Source organism: Vulpes vulpes, unplaced genomic scaffold (assembly GCF_048418805.1).
Source record: "Vulpes vulpes isolate BD-2025 unplaced genomic scaffold, VulVul3 Bu000000684, whole genome shotgun sequence".
NCBI lineage: Eukaryota > Metazoa > Chordata > Mammalia > Carnivora > Canidae > Vulpes > Vulpes vulpes.
Window position 1 is genome coordinate 143,007 of NW_027325695.1, and position 20,674 is coordinate 163,680.

General features: G+C 33.2%; 1 protein-coding gene across 1 annotated transcript in view; it reads left to right on the top strand.

Annotated features, from left to right (window-relative positions):
• LOC140596661 (low-density lipoprotein receptor-related protein 1B-like) overlaps positions 1–20,674 on the top strand; it is an 83,460-nt gene that overhangs the window by 51,761 nt on the left and 11,025 nt on the right. Inside the window, exons 4-5 of the mRNA XM_072745169.1 lie at positions 12,519–12,595; positions 19,571–19,661. Coding sequence (XP_072601270.1) covers positions 12,519–12,595; positions 19,571–19,661 — 168 coding nt within the window. The remainder of the gene's footprint in view (positions 1–12,518; positions 12,596–19,570; positions 19,662–20,674) is intronic.

A 20,674-nucleotide genomic window follows, 5' to 3' on the forward strand; every position in this document is an offset into this window, starting at 1 on the left:
AAAGGAGGATTGGACAATGATATTAGACAGTGAAATAATTCTGAGGAATATAGAATGCTTAGCGAGAAATTTGAAATTCATTCCATAAGCAATAGAGGAACACTGATAATGTTTGAAATATGGAATATCACAGCCATCTGAATGTTTTAGATAGATTTTGATGACATGGTGCTATGCTGGAACAAGAAGCTATGGGTTTGCAAAAAAAAAAAAAAAGAAGAGAGAGAGAGAGAGAGAGATTTAAAAATTAATCCCAATTTGCAATGAAAAGGACAAAGATATTTTTCAATTAAAAAAATGACTTTAAAAAAATGACTTTTTAAAAGTGTTTTGTGGTAAACAAGGCATACAAGAGCCGAGTGATAGAGGATATTATATCTCAGGATTGCAGTTTGTTTTGGTTGTTTAGTTTTAATCCTCTGGCTCTTTTGTCATCTTAATATGGAAATGCTAATAGCATGTACTTTCTAAAATTGTTTTAGAAACAATTTTAGAAACAATAGGATTAAGAAATATAATATATGTAAAGAACATAGAGTATTGTTCTTCAACATAAACATTAAAAAAATTAAAAAGGAAAATCTTAAAGCCATTGTAATACACCAGACATACATGATCAGAACCTGGTATAATCTGGGCTTCTAGGAGTCTGAAGGTGAAAAATAAAGTGCAGCTTTTTTTTTAAAGTGCTTCTTATTGAAAATAAGGTGCTATGTGGCATAAATAAAATGCAAGCAGTGCACGGATAGTAACTGGGAGGGGACCTATAGTAAGTAAAGCCCAGCTCAAGTCCTATTGAGAAAGAAAGGACAATGGGTCTGCCCTCAATTTCCTTAGAAAACACACAGGAGAATTAGTTTTATAATCATTTTCGAAGTAGAATTTTTAAATGCAGAAAGATGCAAAACAAATATATAAATACCAAAGGGACATTCATTAAGAGAGAAATCTGCATTAGGTGTTTCATCATTGTCTTTGGTTTTGTGATTGTTCCAATCTAATTATTTTATTAAAAGTTCAGCATTATTTTCTAAGTCCTTAGGGTGAGAAACACGTAAGGAAAATGTACAAGTACTAGAGAAGCCTTTGGCGGGACTTTTGGGAAGAGGATAACGAGTTCTGTTTCTGTCACAAATTTTAAAGAGATAGGAATTATTCTCTAGGTTGCAGTTAATTAAGGCCTTGGTTTCTGAAAATACTGGTCTTGCAGAAAGGAGACTACAGGGTTTGCTCTCTGTGGTCTTGCTGTCAGGCTGAGCAGCATTTCTCCATGTGGACCAGCGACCTTGTGGCCCCGTAGAGAATATTTGAGAAGAACCAAGGAACTTGTCATGAGTGATTTCAAACAGATCACAACTTTTCAGCAGGGGTATTGAGCAATTCAACTTTAGGGGCCTGGGTTGTCCACATTGTAAGAGTCAGGTCATTGCACATTCCTTATTTGCTTTCCTGCCCCATGGCATATGTTCAAAACAGAAAATACGAGATGTGCACGTCTTTTGGAGTAGTAAGGCCAAGAAAAGCTGTCACATCAATAGCTATCCTATATGATCCCAGGTAACAAGTTGTAACTTGTCCTAGCTTTCACCATGCCGGCAGTGCCGTGGGGAAAACACACAATACAGATATCACATCTTTCTGTACAAGTTTTTAAGTCTAGTTTTCGCCTTGACAGTACAGTGGCACTACTTAACAAAGAGCATTTACTACAGAGTTATATATATTGGGCAGCTACAGTTATAAATCTTTGATGTTCTCACATTATCTTCCCTTGATTTGGGGACACATAATCATATATATGATTTCACATAATCAGCAAATCGGAATAACCAAAGAAACCACAATATAACCACATAATATTTTCATTTGTTAATGTTGCTTCTTTAACAATTAAATATTTTTTTCTATTTAGACTGCTTTCCCCAGATTTTACTGCAATAGAAAACAATCACAATTTCAGATACTTTTAACAAAAAATGCTTATTTCTTGCTCCTATTCCACTGCTGGGAAAAGTCAAGAAAACTAAATAGTCACTCTAAGGCCTCGTACCTGACCCCCATCTAATTTTATACACTTTCCAGAAAAGGATTGGACACATATGGTTTAAATACCAACGTTGATTTCAGAGTAAAAAAATAATTAAAGATTCCTTATACTATCATTATTTAAGAAAATATGTTCTTTCTCCTTTTCTATAGTATGACAGTAACAGAAGTCATTATGTTAAAGGAGTATAAAATCTTAAGCCTAATATACTTCCTCTAATGAGCATACAAATCAGAAATTACAACTATGTAGATATTGGCATGAGGTATACAGCCTTTAAATTTAATAATTTAATATTCATAATATCATCATTTGCATTAAATTAAGTTAAATGATGTGTAAATTTTATACACATCATTATGTCATTTAATATCCCAAGGAAGCTTTTTTTTTTGGATTTTAAAATAATCAACTTACCTTGCAAAAAACAAGGAAGGAATAAGGAAAAATCTTTTGAGGCAGTAAAAGGAAAACATAAAAAATAAATAACAAACTAAAAAGGATGTGGATTTGAGGGGAAAACAAAGGTGATGTCATATGAGGCGATATCTATGGACAATGTGTGACAAAGCAGGAAGTATCATTCTCTCTGTCCTGTTACTATAAACTAAAAAACTGAAATGCATGAATTGCCTATGAGGAGGGGAGGAGAGACTACAACACAGGTCTGTCTGATTCCAAATTCACACAAATGGCAATTTGTATCCCTGCATACCAGCATTTTAATTTCAGACAATAGTTTAAATTAAATGATTGAATTAAATTACATTTATTTTTTAAATACTTTTTTTAAAAATATTTTATTTATTTATTCATGAGAGACACAGAGAGAGAGAGAGAGGCAGAGACACAGGCAGAGGGAGAAGCAGGCTCCACGCAGGGAGCCTGACGTGGGACTCGATCCCGGGTCTCCAGGATCACACCCTGGGCTGCAGGCAGCGCCAAACTGCTGCACCACCGGGGCTGCCCTTAAATTACATTTAATTGATATATATATATATATATATATATATATATATATATATATATATCATCAGGCAAGTGCTTTCATCAGGCAAGCACTTTTAGAATTTTTGTCATGAAAGAAAAAACATTTCTTTGTTGACTGCATCCTGAGACAAGAAATGAAATATCACACAATTTGTATCATCGAATAAGTAAATTTTTTTCATGCCCAAGTTGCTAGAATGGTATCACCTGATTTTATAAAGGGAAGAATTAATGAGTGAAAGAGGGAAGGTAGGGAAAAGAGAAGCCAAGAAAGAAGGAAATAAGAAAAAAAAAAAAAAACGAAGGAAAGAAGGAAGAAAATATTTGCCTATTACTGTGGTTCTTTTATATGAAGTGTTTCCCGTAGTGGATCAATATTCCTTTTAGTGAGAAATGACTGACTGACAACTAATTGAAAGCAAGTTCTTATGAATGGTGCTACACATTCTTCATAATAAGCACCCCATATGTTTATGAAACTTCTCTCTATATAGTCGCATATTTATATGTGTTCAACCATGCATCTTCCCTGCCTCGTGGATCTATTCATTCATTTAGTTAAATGGCACATACACACTCTGACCATGTGCCAGAGACTGCTCAAGAAATAGAGAATACAGGGACGCCTGGGTGGCTCAGCAGTTGAGCATCTCCCTTTGGCTCAGGGTGTGATCCTGGGGTCAGGGATCAAGTCCCACGTCTGGCTCCCCGCAGGGAGCCCGCTTCTCCCTCTGCCTATGTCTCTGCCTCTCTCTTTGTGTCTCTCTTGAATAAATAAATAAAATCTTTAAAAAAGAGAAATGAGAGAATACAAAGATGAATAATAGACAATCCCCACCTTAAGTTCATCACAATCTAGCATAGTTATAGGCAAATGCATGTTCTAGATACTTATCATATGGAAATATGCATATAGAATATACCATATTTATGATTGTATGCTGACCAAATGAATAAAAATATTTATAACCCCAAATTGCAGTTTTCTCCATAATGTAAAATTATGTAACTGTAATATTGTATGGCATTTTAGATTTATTGAAGATATTTGTCTCTACTTTCTAAATCAGTTTTTACCCATTGCCTGCATAAACCTTCTTACCTTCAGTCAGAAAGTAATCAACATTTGGATTAGGAAAGAAATGTGTTAATGGGCATCTTTTGTCCTAAGGTCTCCTTGTTTCTGCCTGCAACATGATTCTATAAATGTTATAAACAAACCTGGTGACTGTTGTATGACTAACATCTACATGGGATATACAAATTGTTTAATTCATACTGAATCTTGACTTTAGCAAATCATTCTCAATCTATCTCATATGTCTCTCTCTCTCTCTCTCTTTTTTTTTGATTACTTGTTTTATTTTTTAAAACAATTAAATGTAAAACAAATATTTTGAAAGTTTAGGTCCTAGATTTTGAGGAAGGCTGAAAGGTGGTAATTGGGAAGCTGATATTGATACTAACACAGGGTGCCTTAATCAAGTACAAATGATTGATGGGAAGCTTTCATGTTAGCTTTTGGAGAACATGTAGTAGTCTTGTAAGTAGACTAAAGGCTATGCTGAAATATCAGAAAGCAGAAGACCATTTTGATGTCAGAATCATTTTTCAGTGATTTGGGCTATAAATGAGTCTGACTAACATCAATATCCCAGCACATGAGTAGTGCAATAGAAAGTAAATTAAATATATTTTTTTAGAGAATTAAAGTTATATCGGACTTAAAGACATTCATACACTCAAAACCTTGTGATAACACTTCCAGATCTTCCTACCATTGCCTCAGATTTGCATGGGATTAGTGTATCTTGAATGATTCTTAAAAATGTAACAGTTAGATATGCCAGACATCCTCATAATAATTTGTTTCAAATTTCATCACTGGCACCACACAAAAGCCCTAAGAAATAAGAAGGGCATTCATGAGGTGTTTTTTTTTAATAGAAATATTCTTTATTGTTCACCTTTATCATGTACTAAATCACAAAATATTCAGGTGGTAAAATAGTTACTTTGTGTCCATGGCACTAAGCATAGAGAATCCCACCCCTTATGGTTTGGTAGCTTTTTAAGACAATTGTAGGATTGGCCTTTTGTCTTGGCAATGTGTAGAGAGAGCCCTCTAATTGTATTACAGCATACATTATGTTTTTCCTCTCACCTTTACCTATAGCATTATAACCACTGTTTCTAACGTAATAGCCTGCTTTTAGGTCTTTAGTTACATCCATCATATTACTTAACACTAATTTTATTATTATTCCTATTCCTTTTTATCCGGTGCATGTAATGTATTCAGTGAAGTACAAATTGTCTACTCAGTCTAAAAAACACCTCATGCTTTTCAGATCTGCTTTCAATAAAATTTTCTGGAGAATATCTAGATGATAAACTTTTCCATTACTATAGATTTTTTTTTTTTTTTAGTATTTATTCAGTCATCATTTCACACTTTGGTGGCCATTTCTGCTCAAGTGGCCTGTGCAAAATTATATGTTTAAACATTTCTAACTTAAACCACTCAATCTTAACAAACTTCCCTTTATGGGTAATTACTTGGCAAACTAGATTTCATCTTCTTTTATTCCACCTTACTTCTTAAAATAAATCACTTTTAAAAATCCATTCTATTAATTTTATTTCTTTCATTGCCACCTTTTCAATTTCTTATTAATTTTTACTTTTCCTAAAATAATTACTGGTCAGATTTTATTGAATATCGCTCTTTTTTTTTTTTTTTACTTTATCACATTAACATTTCTCAAACCAAGAACCCTTTCTGATCGAATTTTTCTTAATATTAAAGTAAGATTAGTTTTGTCTTACTAATCTTATCAGTACTAGATAACACAATGATTTACTGTAATATTTTCAAACAATTAATTATATTCTTATAGAGTAGAATCAAGTATACTTATAAAAACAAACATAAATTTAAGCTACTACCCTAAGCCTTCTGAAGAAAAAAAAAAAAACAAGGTAATACCTGCCTTTTCCCATGTAAGAAGTAACAGTTAAATTTAGATTGAGAATAGTACTGCATAAATAGAAATTGTAGTGCAAAATTGTATGTAAAAAAATACCAAATAAGTGAAATAAGGGTCAATAGTTTTGGAAGTTCAAGAGTGGATTGAGTAATAATATAGATGAACTTATAGATAATGGATCTTTAAAGATATATTAGACACATGTACAATATTTTGGAACAAATATAAAGATGTGAAATTGATATCAAGAAGGATATAAACACTCTTTAATAATATATTCCTCAGTTTCACTGCTAGAGACAGAAAGTTAAACATTTTGATCACAGGTCTGAGGTAATGTGGTAATTCTTACAAATCTACGACTCAAAAAAATACACTATTTCCTTTTGTTCAGACAATATTCTGACTTTTTATTGAGAAATTGGTACTCTCCTGGGCATAAGGGACTAAAGAAAAGCATTTCTCCCTACTCCTGCATTGAATTAGAATGATCATGGCATTATTGCAGAAAACAATAATGAAATAATGACATCACATTTTATTCCTCTACTTAAGCTATTTTTTTCCTGGCAAATTATTTGAATATGCACATCCTCACTTCACATAGTAATTCCAACTCCTAGGTTATTACAAGAGTGAGTAATAGTATTTTTCGTATGAATATACTTATCCTAAGATCTGGCACAAAGTTCAGCAAATGTTAATTGGATCTTATGCAAAATTTCACATCAAAGTTAGTACGGGAAATTTAGGGGGCATGTTACAAAAAATATGAATCATTATGTGTATATGAAATAATTTTAACTCAGAAAGTCATGAAACAATAAGATATTGAAAAGTGTTTTACAATAAAATTAACAAACCGATGAATAAATATCTGTCTACATAACATCTTACAAACTACTGTTCGCATGGAAAGGGCACAAAAGATACTGGGAATTACACAACAGTATAGAGAGTCAAAGTGAGTCAAAGTGAGGAACACCATGCAAATGTAGTCATTTCAACACCAGAAATTTGCAAAATTAATTGGACAAAGTATTTTGCCAGTGCTTTTTTTTTAAATTTCTTTACATAAATATGGAAATACTACTATATAAATCTAGTGCACAAAATGTAGTATTTTTCATTTTTTTTAACTGAAGCTTTTGGAACACTAAAGCATGCATGGCACTATGCACAAGTTTTCTAAGGTTTCCTTAATCCCTTTGTGCCATTTTTTCCCCTGTGAGTTTTTTTTTTTTTTCCCTGAATGTCTCTATCATCATGGTTAATAAGCGTAGCCTAGCACATATATCGAGGAGGAGAAATTCAATTCCAAATTACTTTAAGGTTCACCTTTGAATTTTACTTTGGTTGGTCAGAAGAGTCCCGTGACCTTTAAATTTGATGAAAAAAGGGAGTAGATATTAATCTCATTATTTTATTTTGAACTTCTCCCAAAGCAGGTGACTCTAGACCACATTTCTGCAAAATGACATTTGTAGTCCATGTAAGTTGATCATTGTTATACAGTGAAAGGTAGTATCTCAGATTTTACAACACCTGTTGTATTTTGTATCTAATATTCTCAATTCTCAATCACTGTACTACTTCAGAGATAGCAGCATTTTGGACAGTTTAATTATATGTCTTGTATCTATGCTTACATATAAAAACTGTTCCTTTTAGAGATTATTTTTTATCCCCTTTATATTTGCCAACCTGATTTTGATATTCTGAAAATGTTTACTATTCTTCCTAGTAATATCTGTTCTGCTATTGCCTTTACATAAAGGCATTCCCTTGTGATACAGAATATTACAATTGAAACAGAGTATATTATAACTATACAATAATTTCACAAATTTTTAAAGGACACAGTAACTACTAAGTCCTCTAAACACTACTTTTTAACTAACTGCATATTTTATATAGTAACATTCAGATGAAAATTAGTTATCAAAATCAAAAACTTACTCAGCTTTCTAATACTATGTAAAGAACTTTTACCAATATAATTTAATCTTCTGAATAATCATGCTGGGCATGCATATTATTATTCTCACCCAAAAATTTTTTTAAAAGATCAAATAATATTTGATATAAGGACAAAGTCTATGGGACTATAGCAATAAGTTGTCTCAAATATTTCTTGAAGTGTGATTTGTGAATTACTTGCATCAGAATCACTTCGTCAAAGTAAAGATTTCTGGTCCAAACTCCAAGCTACTTAATGAAAATCCCTGATATAGGGGACTCTAGAATTTCAATTTTAGCAATTTTTTTTTCAGTTTGCTAACCATACTAATATAGTACATAATGAAATATCACAAAATATATTAGAATTCAGACTATTTTATACATATAGCTATAATGTAAGTGGAAGAATAAGATTAAGAAAACAATGCAGCAGTAAATAATCTTCTTTTTAATGTCAATAGCCTTAGAGAGAAGGGAAGAAGTCAAAAACTGTAAAATCTATAACACTTTACCAGGCAGCTATTGACTTCAAGAAACTGCTAGGAGCCATAAAAAAGGAATGAAATCTTTCCATTTGCAATAACATGGATAGAGCTAGAGAGTATAATGCTAAGTTAAATACGTCAATCAGAGAAAGACAGATACCATATGATCTCACTCATGTGTGGAATTTAAGAAACAAAACAGATGAGCAAAGAAAAAATTAGAGAGAAGCCAAGAAACAGACTCTTACCTATAGAGAACAAATGGTTACCACAGGGGAGGTGGACAGGAGGGTGGGAGAAACAGAAGATGGAGATTTAATTGTACATTTATCATGATGAAAAAAATGTATAAAAAACCTGCCAGAAGCAATATCTTTATATGATGATGTGAAAAAAAGAAAGATAAAAGATAGTTTAGATAAATAAGTCTCTCTCTACCTCTTTCTCTCTCTTTCTATCTATGTTCCAACAATACTTAGTTAAAATTCACCAGTGTTAAAAATGTTAAATAATTCAGACTGCCATAGTGGTAAACACATAAGAAAAAGAAGGGGATTTTTATTGTCCTAAGGTTAAGGATAGTAGGAAACAACCTATAGAATAAGAGTAAAAGGAATGACACAGAAGTGTTTGTGCTGGTAAGGAATAAAGAAAAGGCAGGTAGTCATCTGTGGGGCTCAGTCAGTTAAGCATCAAATTCTTGGTTTCTGTTCAGGTCCTGATCTCATGGCTCATGAGATTGAGCCTTGTGTTGGGCTCTGCACTCAACAGGAATCTGCTTGGATATTCTTTCCTTCTGCCCCTCTCCCTCCCTCCCTAAAATAAATAAATAGGGGATCCCTGGGTGGCTCAGCAGTTTAGCGCCTGCCTTGGGCTCAGGGTGTGACCCCGGGGTCCCGGGATTGAGTCCCACATTGGGCTCCCTGCATGGAGCCTGCTTCTCCCTCTGCCTGTGTCTCTGCCTGTCTCCCTGTGTCTCTCATGAATAAATAAATAAAATATTTTAAATAAATTAATAAACTTTAAAAAACATTTAAAAAATTATTTTAAATCTTGGGAGGTACACGAAGGATTTCCTTGAAGACAATTATCTGAAGATAACTAGTAGGTAGCAGTGGATTACAACAGTACAGATTAAAGGTGACCGGGGCATGGACTGTGGATTTTACTTGAGGAATAATGAAAAAGAGATGCCAGAAATATCATAGTCAGCACAGTAATGCAAATGATTCAGTGAGGAATTGGACAAGAAATTTTGATGATCCTCAGATATTCCGATTCCTAAATGTTCTGCCCTTAATAGCTTTGATCATTGTAGTCTATTCAGAGTATAAAAATTTATGAATTTCTTTAAAGATGGTAAAAGTCCTTGGTCTTAAATCAACCACTGGAAGAAGAGCTCGTGGAGCAGCAAATGCCTTAAGTAGTCATTTTGTAAGGTAGGCAACAAGAATAATGACTTCTATTTGATTTAGTATCTCAAAAGAGATAATTTTTTAAAAATGTAACAAATGTTGAACAGTAGAATACATTTTATCTTTGGCCATAAAACATTGTTTTATAAGGAGTATAGGGAAAATTGCAAGGTGATCATCAGCTTATTAAGATGTATAACTGTTAAAATTAATTATTTCTCCAGCACCGTCTTTGAGAGTTTTTTCCAGTATGTAATAAGTAAAATATTCCTTGAAGATTAGGAATTTAAAAGTGGTTCCACAATTTAAAAGAGAAGAGATTTATTACCATTAGTAGGTGATTTCTTTTATCCATCATAAATACTGGGTTCCAAGCTCTGGATAAAATAGATAATTAGTACAGTTCAGAAACACCACCTGTCTTACCTAAATAATTCCAGAGTTTGGAATTAAGAATAACACTATCCTTACTTGTTTGCTTAAAAATCTCTTTTTATTCTTCTGGGGTTCTAAAGCCATATATTTCATCACTTCCTAAAGTAATTAAAATATGTGATGTTCGTGTCCAAACACAATCTGGTAATTTAGCATTTAATCCTCCTATTTTGAGCAATTTCACTTTTTGACTTCTAAGCATCTCAGTGTAATGATGAGCCCAGAGGTACTTATCTCTAGTAATAACATAACAAAATGTATCTCAGGTCTTTCTTCTTATTTAATATGAACCCTGATTTAGGTTTCTTTTTATTTGGTTATCAAAGAAGGTAATGTAAAGAGCCAATTTTTATATTTTAATCAGTAATTCAATATGCCTGCACAAAAATAACCTTGAATACATAAGCTATATAATAAAATTATTAAGCAATCAGTATTGGTCTTTTTTCCATTAGTATGTAAAACTTCCTCAGGAAGATTTGACAAATGTAAAGCTATGTAAAACAGAAAGAATTTTGCAATGATCAGAATTCACTCCAACAACATTTTACAAAATCATCCTAAACACATTATTTTGAATTATCTGTGGACTGTGTCAAGAATTACAAACTGTAAAGAATTGGAACACTTTTGTAGATCGATCATCTGTAAAACCACAGGTGAGGAAAAGAAATGACTTTTAAAAATCAATGATTTTATCCATTGTTCACTTTATTATAATTTTGTAAAAATGTGCTCATTCCATTACCTTACTTCAGGAATGTAGACAGAGTCATTGACCTGGCCTTAAAATTTATTTACTTTAATGATTTATTGCATTATGGTATATAGTAAATGTGTATAGGAAATAGATACATAAACTTGTTATAAAAAATCTAAACAAAAAGGTAAGATGATGCATGAATGATGACCTAATAATAATATATTAATATTCATTTAAACCATAATCCATACTCATACTTTTACAATATCATTATTAATCAAATAACTATATTCTTGAATTATAACATTATTGTCAATTATGCTGACATTAATATATGCTTTAATGAAACAAATTTTTGTTTTCATGATTTGAAGTTTTCAGTCATGATGATTTTATGAGCTTTCACCCATGTTTTAGGAGAGCCAACGCTGTACTCACAGATATCCCAGATAATTCACATGGCATCATCGAAGCCTTGTTCCAAGCACAGCTTCAGCTATCTGAATTGACTATGACATTATTGGCAGAAACCTTGAAATTGCAGTTATTTAGTTTGGCCACCATGCCCAGAGAGATCTACTTGAAATGGTTCTGGAAGCTGTTCTTTCATTGTGTGCAACTATTCTTAATATGGTGACATTTGACAGTCATTTTAAATAAGAATTGAAGCCAATTAAGCGGTCTCTCTGTGGATTTCCTCTGACAGATGCACAGAGGCATCTTGGGCTAGCCAATAGGCATTATTGAAATGTAGCTAAAACCATTCCAGCATTTATTTTGATGCATCCAGCTAATTATATGGCTGTGATTTATGTTTAAGTAAAGGACTTTAACCAGATCTATTATTTTCACCCTCTGTGAGACTTTTCATCATAGTGTCATGGTACCTATATGGGGAAGACTGCTTCTTCCACTAAAAACTTGGGCACGTTTTCTTGATTCCATAGAGACAGAAGTCTGATTTTAAATGGGAACGGACTGCATTTCCCTATGCATGATTAGAAGAGTAAAAATTCTGCAGTTTGAACTGAGACAGATGACCATTTGCTGTTGGGTTTTAATTAAACTTTGGACATAGAGCAGGCCAGGGGGAAAAAAAGTCCCAGAAACTTAAAGATTGATCTGCTTGACAGGCCAACTCAGTTTTTATTGTGGCTACTTGCAATTTTCAGTACTTCTTAAATTGATTCCTAATTCTTAATTAAGATTTCAGTTTTGCTATAAAATATACTAAATTTAAGTTTTAACATAGGATAAAGAAAAATGACTGTAAACCTAAATTTTAAAAAAAAATTTTCAACAAATGACGTCCAGTTGAAACTACCCTCCACATACCGGCAATATACAGGACATTAGCAGAACTCTATACCTAATATTTATGAATCAGTGATGGCTGGCCCTTCATTTCATTTGGTTAAAGTTATTATATTAGCAGATTTGTGAGTTTTATTATAAACCAATTTTTCTTCTTTATTTTTTTAATTTTTCTAGATGTTCCACCAACTGGTCAGGCACACAGTGTGAGAGACCAGCCCCAAAGAGCAGCAAGTCTGATCATATTAACACAAGTAAGTTCTTCAGGTTAATATATTGGGTGGTGGGTGTTCCATATGGTGCAGGAATTGTATTGTATGCCATGACTGGGGGACTTAAATCTTGGAAAGTGTCCTTCACGGAATTCTGCAGGAGATGCATTGCAATCCAGTTGTTTTTGGAAAGATGAAGCACTGAGCTCACCTGGTGACAGGTTCTAGCATTTATGTGCTCTTTCAGACAGCAAACTTGGGCAGTTTTCAGAATGCACATTGTCAAACCTAGCATAACCTTTTCTGGAGAAATGTCCATCAGCTACCAAGGCTGCAAATAGCACAATGGATATGAAAATGCTCCAGGAAAAAAAGTAATTCCATGTTTTAATTAGACCAAAGTGTATTTTCTTGGATTGCATTTCAGTATGTCGTTATAAAGCAATCTTGACTGGTAGACTTAAGGAAAAATATATTAACAAGCAATAAGAATCGTGGTTGATTTATTGCTTCTTTGTCTTCAAAGTATTGGTTTTGAACTGTATTAAAATATAGCTCAGCATTTTACAAATTGCTTTATGCAGCTGTAGTCTCAGGACTACATCTGGATTTGAAAGTCCATCTACATCATCATTGTGTGTGTCTGTTGTGTATATTTTTAACAACTTCAAACGATTTTATAAAGATTTTCAAAATGAAAGTCAAAAATAAAGTTTCCCAATTCACACATATTGTCATGCATTTTATTATGAGAGGAGAACTTTTGAAATATGTAATATCTAGTAAGTGGGTAAATATATTCTTGAAGAAGAAAAGTAACTTCACTGATGGACAAATGCTTGCCTTACCAGTTTTCCTCTGGTGGAAAAAAAAAAAGTTTCATGAAAACAAAAAAACGTATCATGGAGTTTGTGAAAAAGTAAAGACTGTCAAAGTGAAAAGAATGCCATTTTTGTACCCTACACGCAGGGTCCCAGTGTCCTATTCTTTTTTCCCAGGATCTAGAGCTCATACACATGTTGCCAATAATAGTTCTGGAGGCACACTCATTTACATATGATTTTCCAGTTACAAAACTCAACAATAATTAAGAACATTGGGGTTTTTTTTTTAGATATTTATTTATTTATTTATTTATTTATTTATTTATTTATTTATTCATTCATTCATAACAGACAGAGACAGAGAGACAGACAGACACAGGCAGAGGGAGAAGCAGGCTCTGTGCAGGGAGCTCCACGTGGGACTCCATCTCCAGTCTCCAGGATCACACACCTGGCTGAAGGTGGCGCTAAACCGCTGGGCCACCGGGGCTGCCCAACAGCACTGTTTTTAAATGAAAAATGCAGTTCAAATGCATTTGAACCTATGGAACACACTGAATTTATAAGCTGAGAATTATGAAGACAAGTTATATGTTAGGCTTTTATTTCCGGCAATCTCTCAATTATCTAAGATGACTGAAATACATAGCCTTTTAAAGAGTCGAAAACAATTTTAAATATTGATAAACTCTGAAAAGGAAAGAAGGATATAAAGTAGCACATCCATTCAATTTTCAAATTTTACATAAGTTCCATCCACAAAGGAAAGTTTGGTGTTTGGAAATGGTTTGCAGGAGGGGAACACCAGATGTTTTTATTGGAAGGTGAAGTCTCCAATTATTTGCAGGGGCAAAAAGCTCCCTTACAAGGCAGAAGTCTCTAATCACATACAGCAGTTCTAAAACAGAGACTGCATCAGACAGAAAGAGTCGCAAGTATTTGTAATCCTTTATCAAAGACTCTAATGTCCTTCCTTCCATCACTGATTTAAAGTCATTAAATTTAATAGAAGTATCAATGCACATTGAAAGGGCTATTAGCTATGTAAATGTCAGATTTTCTTAAATTTGAGCAAAGTTGACCACATAATGACACTATTAAAAGGTACTTATCATCAGACATTTATGCTTACAGAAACTTGCCTCAATAACTTTGAAAGAAGGGGGAAAAAAACTAGTTAAACTGATCCTACGTAAGATAAAGCCCAATAGTTTTAAATGGTTGTCAAATGTTCCCCAAACTTGGGGAAAAATCATCTGCCCGATAAGATAGGTAGACACTTTAGCAGTGTGTTTTCAGATCTGCGTTTCCACTAACAGTGAAGCATTCCATAACTGAACCCTGGAATAATAAAGAATACACTGCTTCTGTTGGCCTGACTGCTGTCAGCCTGCACGGAGATTTACCTTTCTAATTGATGCACAGCTTCTTAATCATCTCTGAGTACTCATACTGATGTTTTCTGGCCTTTGTTGTTTTAAGTATCTAAAAAAATCAGCCTGTGGAATTAAGTGGATCTATTAGCCTAGCATGTTCTGCTGAGGTTCCACTTAAAAGAAGCTAGTCTGACTCTTCTGAAGTTTTTGAAGAGTTTTAAATTAAATATGATAAAATATTCCTTGGGCACTTCTATTTAAATTTCACCTCAAGTTTTAAGGGAGTGGATGCTCAATTTTTGAATTATGCTATTCGTATTTGCTAAAATAAAAGAGGATAAAAATATACTCAGCATTTGTGAGGCAGTAATATTGAGATGCTCTATTTTAGTGCAGTGACAACAGAGATGTGGTATCTGTTACGGAATTGTGTTTCCTCTTTTCCTATTTTGCCCTTATCTCTTTTATACCATCTTGTTTTAAAATAGAAAAAATGACTAATTATGTGCACCAAGGAACCAACAATTTGCAGATATAGAGAGATAACTGAAACATGCAACAAAATAATGCTTTGTCCTAATTCTTCCAAATCAAATATTTATTAAGCCTCAACAAAGTGTCAAGTACTGAATGAGATCCCAGAGAAAAGTGAGTGAGTGAGACAGACAGTGCCTCTTCAATGAAGCTGACGTTCTAGAAGGGTAAACAGAAATAAAACAAGCAAGGAAACAAATGAGTAAGCACGGAGATTTATGAAATAATTGTAAATTTTGATTGGTTTTGTTAAGGAAGCAAAAATAAAAGCAAAAAATAGAGAACGGCAGAGGAGATCTGAGGTCAGGAGTGATTTCTCTGAAGTGATGATATAGAAGCTGAGATTTGAAGGATTAGAAAGAGAAGAAGCTGAGGGTATTTCAAACACAAGGGACAGACAGCAGGTATGGAAACCCTGGAACAAGAAAGAGAGATGCTCAAGGGACTTAAAGACCAGTGTGCTGGGATCAAGGGGATGAGAGAGAGTGATACAAAGTGAGGATATTTTCTTTATAATTTTTGTTTATCATAATGCTCAAAAGAAAACATCCTAATCACAAAAATATATCTACATTCACATTTATACATGTATGTGAACATGAATTTAAGAGCAGAATATGTAGCAACATGTCAAAAGAGATTAATTGTAATGGCATATTTAATGCTTATATTTTTCCACTATAAATTCAACCAATAAACAAAGGTTGAGATTGTCTCGCTCTGACTTCCATGATACTGAATTATTCTGGTTCTCTTCTTACCTCTTGAAGCAACTCTCTTCTTTGTGAGATACATTTTCCCTGTCTCTTCTTGAACAACTCATTCGTCACTTACTCTTCATGTTGGTCCATAATTCTTGACCTCACTTACCAAATTTATGTCAATTACCCCTAAATTTCTATTATCAATCCTGGTTTGTCTCCTGAGTTTGAGACATAGGTCCCACTGCACAATTTCTATATCCATGCCCATGGCAATATCTATATCATTCAGTATTCCATGGAAATCTTAAGTTCAACATATCCCCAAATGATCTCACCTCCTTCCCCCACTCAAGCGCAGTGCTATGGCAATAATATGTTTTTAATTATTTAATAAACATGTATGTCGCACTTTCTATATAATAGACAATCCTATTTACATTACTATGAGGTGGTATTAATGATGACATTCATTTTATGGATGAGTGAACTGAGACAGAGATAACTAATTTGCCCAAGTATAGTTGTTAGAAAGCTGAGATTTGGACAAAGATAGTCTGGCTCCACCGTTTATTATCTCAACTGCTGTGCTATCCTGCCTCTCCCAGAGAAAGGGTCTCTGCAACCTAACAATCTGTATAAAGAAAGATTTGTATTTTAAGTGACAAGGTTATCGAGATGTCGAGATACCCTGTCTATCTTCAATAAGTACTGAATGTGCTTTTTAAAAAATCAGCTTAGAACAATCCACCAATAAGTTACAGCTAAAAAAAAATAACCTGCAGTAAACTTTGATTGATATATGTTACAATATATTTGCTGCTATATATTCTACTTATTTTGAAAAAAAATCTGTCTTCTAATTCTAAAGATATATGTTGTTGCCAATTATTTTCCTTGATATAAAAATTTTATAAAACCCAATTTTAAAAACTTGCCCAACTGCCACCCTGCATTATTTACTGGCTACACTAAGCATTATTACAGTTGTGTTTTTTTTTTTATATAAACATATTAGAATTCTAGGTTCTAAAAGGGCTACAGTGTAAGGAGTTGGAACTGTCATCACAAATGGGACAAAGAAAAAGAAAGAGATAGGTAAATTTTTTAGTATGTATATATAACAGCATTTCTACCTTAAATAGGAATAGAGGAAACTACATAGAATAAGTAAAATATATTTTTAAATAGTGTACAATTGGCAGTGATGGGAAAGTAACTTTGTATACCCTAAGACCAGAATTGGTAAGTATTTTATATCTACCAATTTACCACAAATTATAAGGGAAAAATATAAATAATAAAGTAAGAATATTTATAAAGTCATGATCAGTCAGTTGAAGTCATAGTTTATGAAGATACCAAGCTGTTCACTGGTATTTAAAAATTTGTGAATAAATGTTAATTACTATCCAAGGTGCCAGATTCTCTGCTTTCATTAATTACTAATAAATTACACATTCATATAAAGTTCACTTTCCCAAAACCTAGAAGGTAATATAATATCAAACACATGAAGTTGTTGTATAGTTTTGGTAAGAACATGAAATAATAAAATTAGTTTTAGGGACCCCTGGGTGGCTCAGCAGTTGAACGTTGCATTTGGCTCAGGTCATGATCCTGGGGTCCTGAGATCGAGTCCCACATCGGGCTCCCTGCATGGAGCCTGCTTCTCCCTCTGCCTATGACTCTGCCTCTCTCTCTCTCTCTCTCTCATGAATAAATAAATAAAATCCTTAAAAATAAATAAAATAAAATGAGTTTTACATTTTAGGAACTGACTAAATAAAGCAAGTCATTTTTTTTTCTTGCATGGAAGGGTTAGTTATTTTACTTTTTTTTAAAGAAAGGAAGATTATCTTATATGTGAGATTTCCTTAATAAAGACTTTTTGGTATTTTGGTAAGCAATCTCCAGTATGGACTATGTCATACTGATATCTTCTGTCTAGAGCTATCAAAACTGATCTATGTTACTATTTTATAGACCTTATGCAGCTGTTTATTGTGCTAAATATTAACAATTTTTCTACCATATTATTTTTACATGTATGTGTATTTGTAGAGGAAATTCATATATTTCATAATTCCTAACATTTCATTCTTGAGGCATTCCAGATCCCCACAAAAAATTTCAATTTCTTTTGGGACTCATTTGTTTTAATTTTAAGCGGACTCAAATGAATCAACCAGATGTTTATTCTAAATAGACAAAGCTTTTTTCTCACAGGCTCTAGATATTTGTCTGTTGGAAAAATTAACATTACACTGTTGATCAAGCTACTTAATACTCTCCTGTTATTAAGAAACCCTCACATTCAGTTTTCTTCCTGCATAAATGACACAACGGTAGGTGTTTTCCTGTGGATCACGTTAGCAGCAAAGGGGCATTGTCTCCTTCCTCTGGGAAGACAGAGATAGTTGCTCTTGTTACCAAGGCAGAAGCAGAGGTTCTCCCCTATGCTCAGATGCATAAAAACTAGACCCAGTTTCTCTGACCACTCTTGGAGATCTATTTCACAGATCATTTATTCCATTTTGAAGATAGGTGATTATAGCCTAAGATAATTTTTATAAATACATGAAAAATGTGAAAATGGACATTTACAACATAAGGCCAAATCCTCAGATTTATTTTGCTGACATTATTCTGGAACTGGAATTTAAGAAAGAGAATCCCCCTTGCCTCCCCACACCCCATTCTAATAGCCCTGTATTATAGATCTCCCTGTCTCTGTTTTATTGGTGAGAAGCAGAAGCCCTCAGTTTTAAATAACCTATCCAAGGACTCACTCTAAGGAAGATGTGAAACTGATATTAGGCCTATGTATATCAGTATCCAACACTGATGTCCTAATTGGCGAGGCTGCAATCTGACTTGCCGCGTGTACTCCTTGAAAGTAAATGTGTGTAGTGAGAATCACACTCAGACTGACAAATCAGTATTTCTAACCTCAAGAGATTTAACTGCAACATATTAATGAAAGATATCTAAAGAAACATTTCCAGCAGATCAAGATACTTAGTTCTAAGCCCTATATTCTGGGAGTTACCAATTTTAAAGAACTTTTGTGCAATTCAAAATGAAGTTTTTATAAAGTAATTGAAAGTGGTAATACAATAACACTTTCTGTATAAAAGTATATATTTTATGTGATTTATTCCTACTAAATGAAGTGCACTACTGCCTCATTAAAGACTCTTGTTCCCAGAGCCATTAAGTGACTAAGGAACACCACTGTAGCGATCTTAAGCCCCGCCTCCACCCCTCACAGTTTATTTGAATACTAAATTGTGCCTCTTAATTTTTTGTAATGCAATAAAATCAGTATCTAGATGGTTTTTAAATGTATTCTTTGAAAATTGTTTTATGTAAAATAAATGTTACTGAATTATAAAAAAAAAAAATCTTAATAGGAGAGTGATTTTTCAGTAACATGGATATGAACTAAGAATATAGATGTTTGGCCTGAGCTTTCTTTTCATGATATCAGTGGTCAAATCATTTGATATAATATTCAGTTATATCAGATTTTAATTCATTTTATTTATGTGTTCACCTATTCATTTATTTATTTTTCAGGAAGCATTGCCATCATTGTGCCTCTAGTCCTCCTGGTGACTTTGATAACCACCTTAGTAATTGGTTTAGTGCTTTGTAAAAGAAAAAGAAGGTAAGATTCCATGGTTTAGACAGTCAGTAAATAAATTACACATATAGTTACAGATATGTAGTGACTTTCCCCTTTAATTTTTAAAATTCTTAACAACATGATTTAGTTATTCCAAGTGCAAAATATTGTTTTCAAACCATTTTATCCTTCTGTTTCATTTTAAAGTGAGTATAATTTAGACAGTTTTCCCTTGTTATGTTAATAGAATGGCTCTATTTATATATTCTAACAAAACTAACAAGAGGACATGTTAATTAAAATTTCAGTTGAATTTTACAGCTGTGGTAATTTTTCCATGAAACAGCAAGAATCTCCGAAGTGCATCCTATTATCGTAATGTGTAAGATTAGTGATGTCAATACAATGATGCTGAATATGTCTTTTATATCACATGTGTGCATTTCATTCAGAAATTCTGCATTGGTATAGTTTATAAATTCCTCAAAGTGTAATTTTTCAATTTATGTGAATATGCAGTTATAAAGATCTGGAAGGTATATGTAGTCTATAAGGTTATTATCTAGAACCAAGTGTTTGTGAGAGTTTTGTTTTTTTTTTAAACAGATGACTTGGGGATTGAAATTTTATTTCAAAGGTTCTTTATCACTACTTTTAGTCATGATTTTCAGAAATCATAGGTCAAAGTGAATTTAAAAAATAATGAATTAGGGGATCCCTGGGTGGCGCAGCGGTTTGGCGCCTGCCTTTGGCCCAGGGCGCGATCCTGGAGACCCGGGATCGAATCCCACATCAGGCTCCCGGTGCATGGAGCCTGCTTCTCCCTCTGCCTGTGTCTCTGCCTCTCTCTCTCTCTCTCTCTCTCTGTGACTATCATAAATAAATAAAAAAATTTAAAAAAAAAATAATGAATTAGTGAATATTCAGTTTCAATTAATGTATTAATTATTTAATAGGAATATGTTCCAAGTGCATTTTTTGCAGTTAAATCTAAATAATTCGAGGAAATAACTTACCACATTAAGACCCTTTTTGTTCTATGGCTTGATAAATAT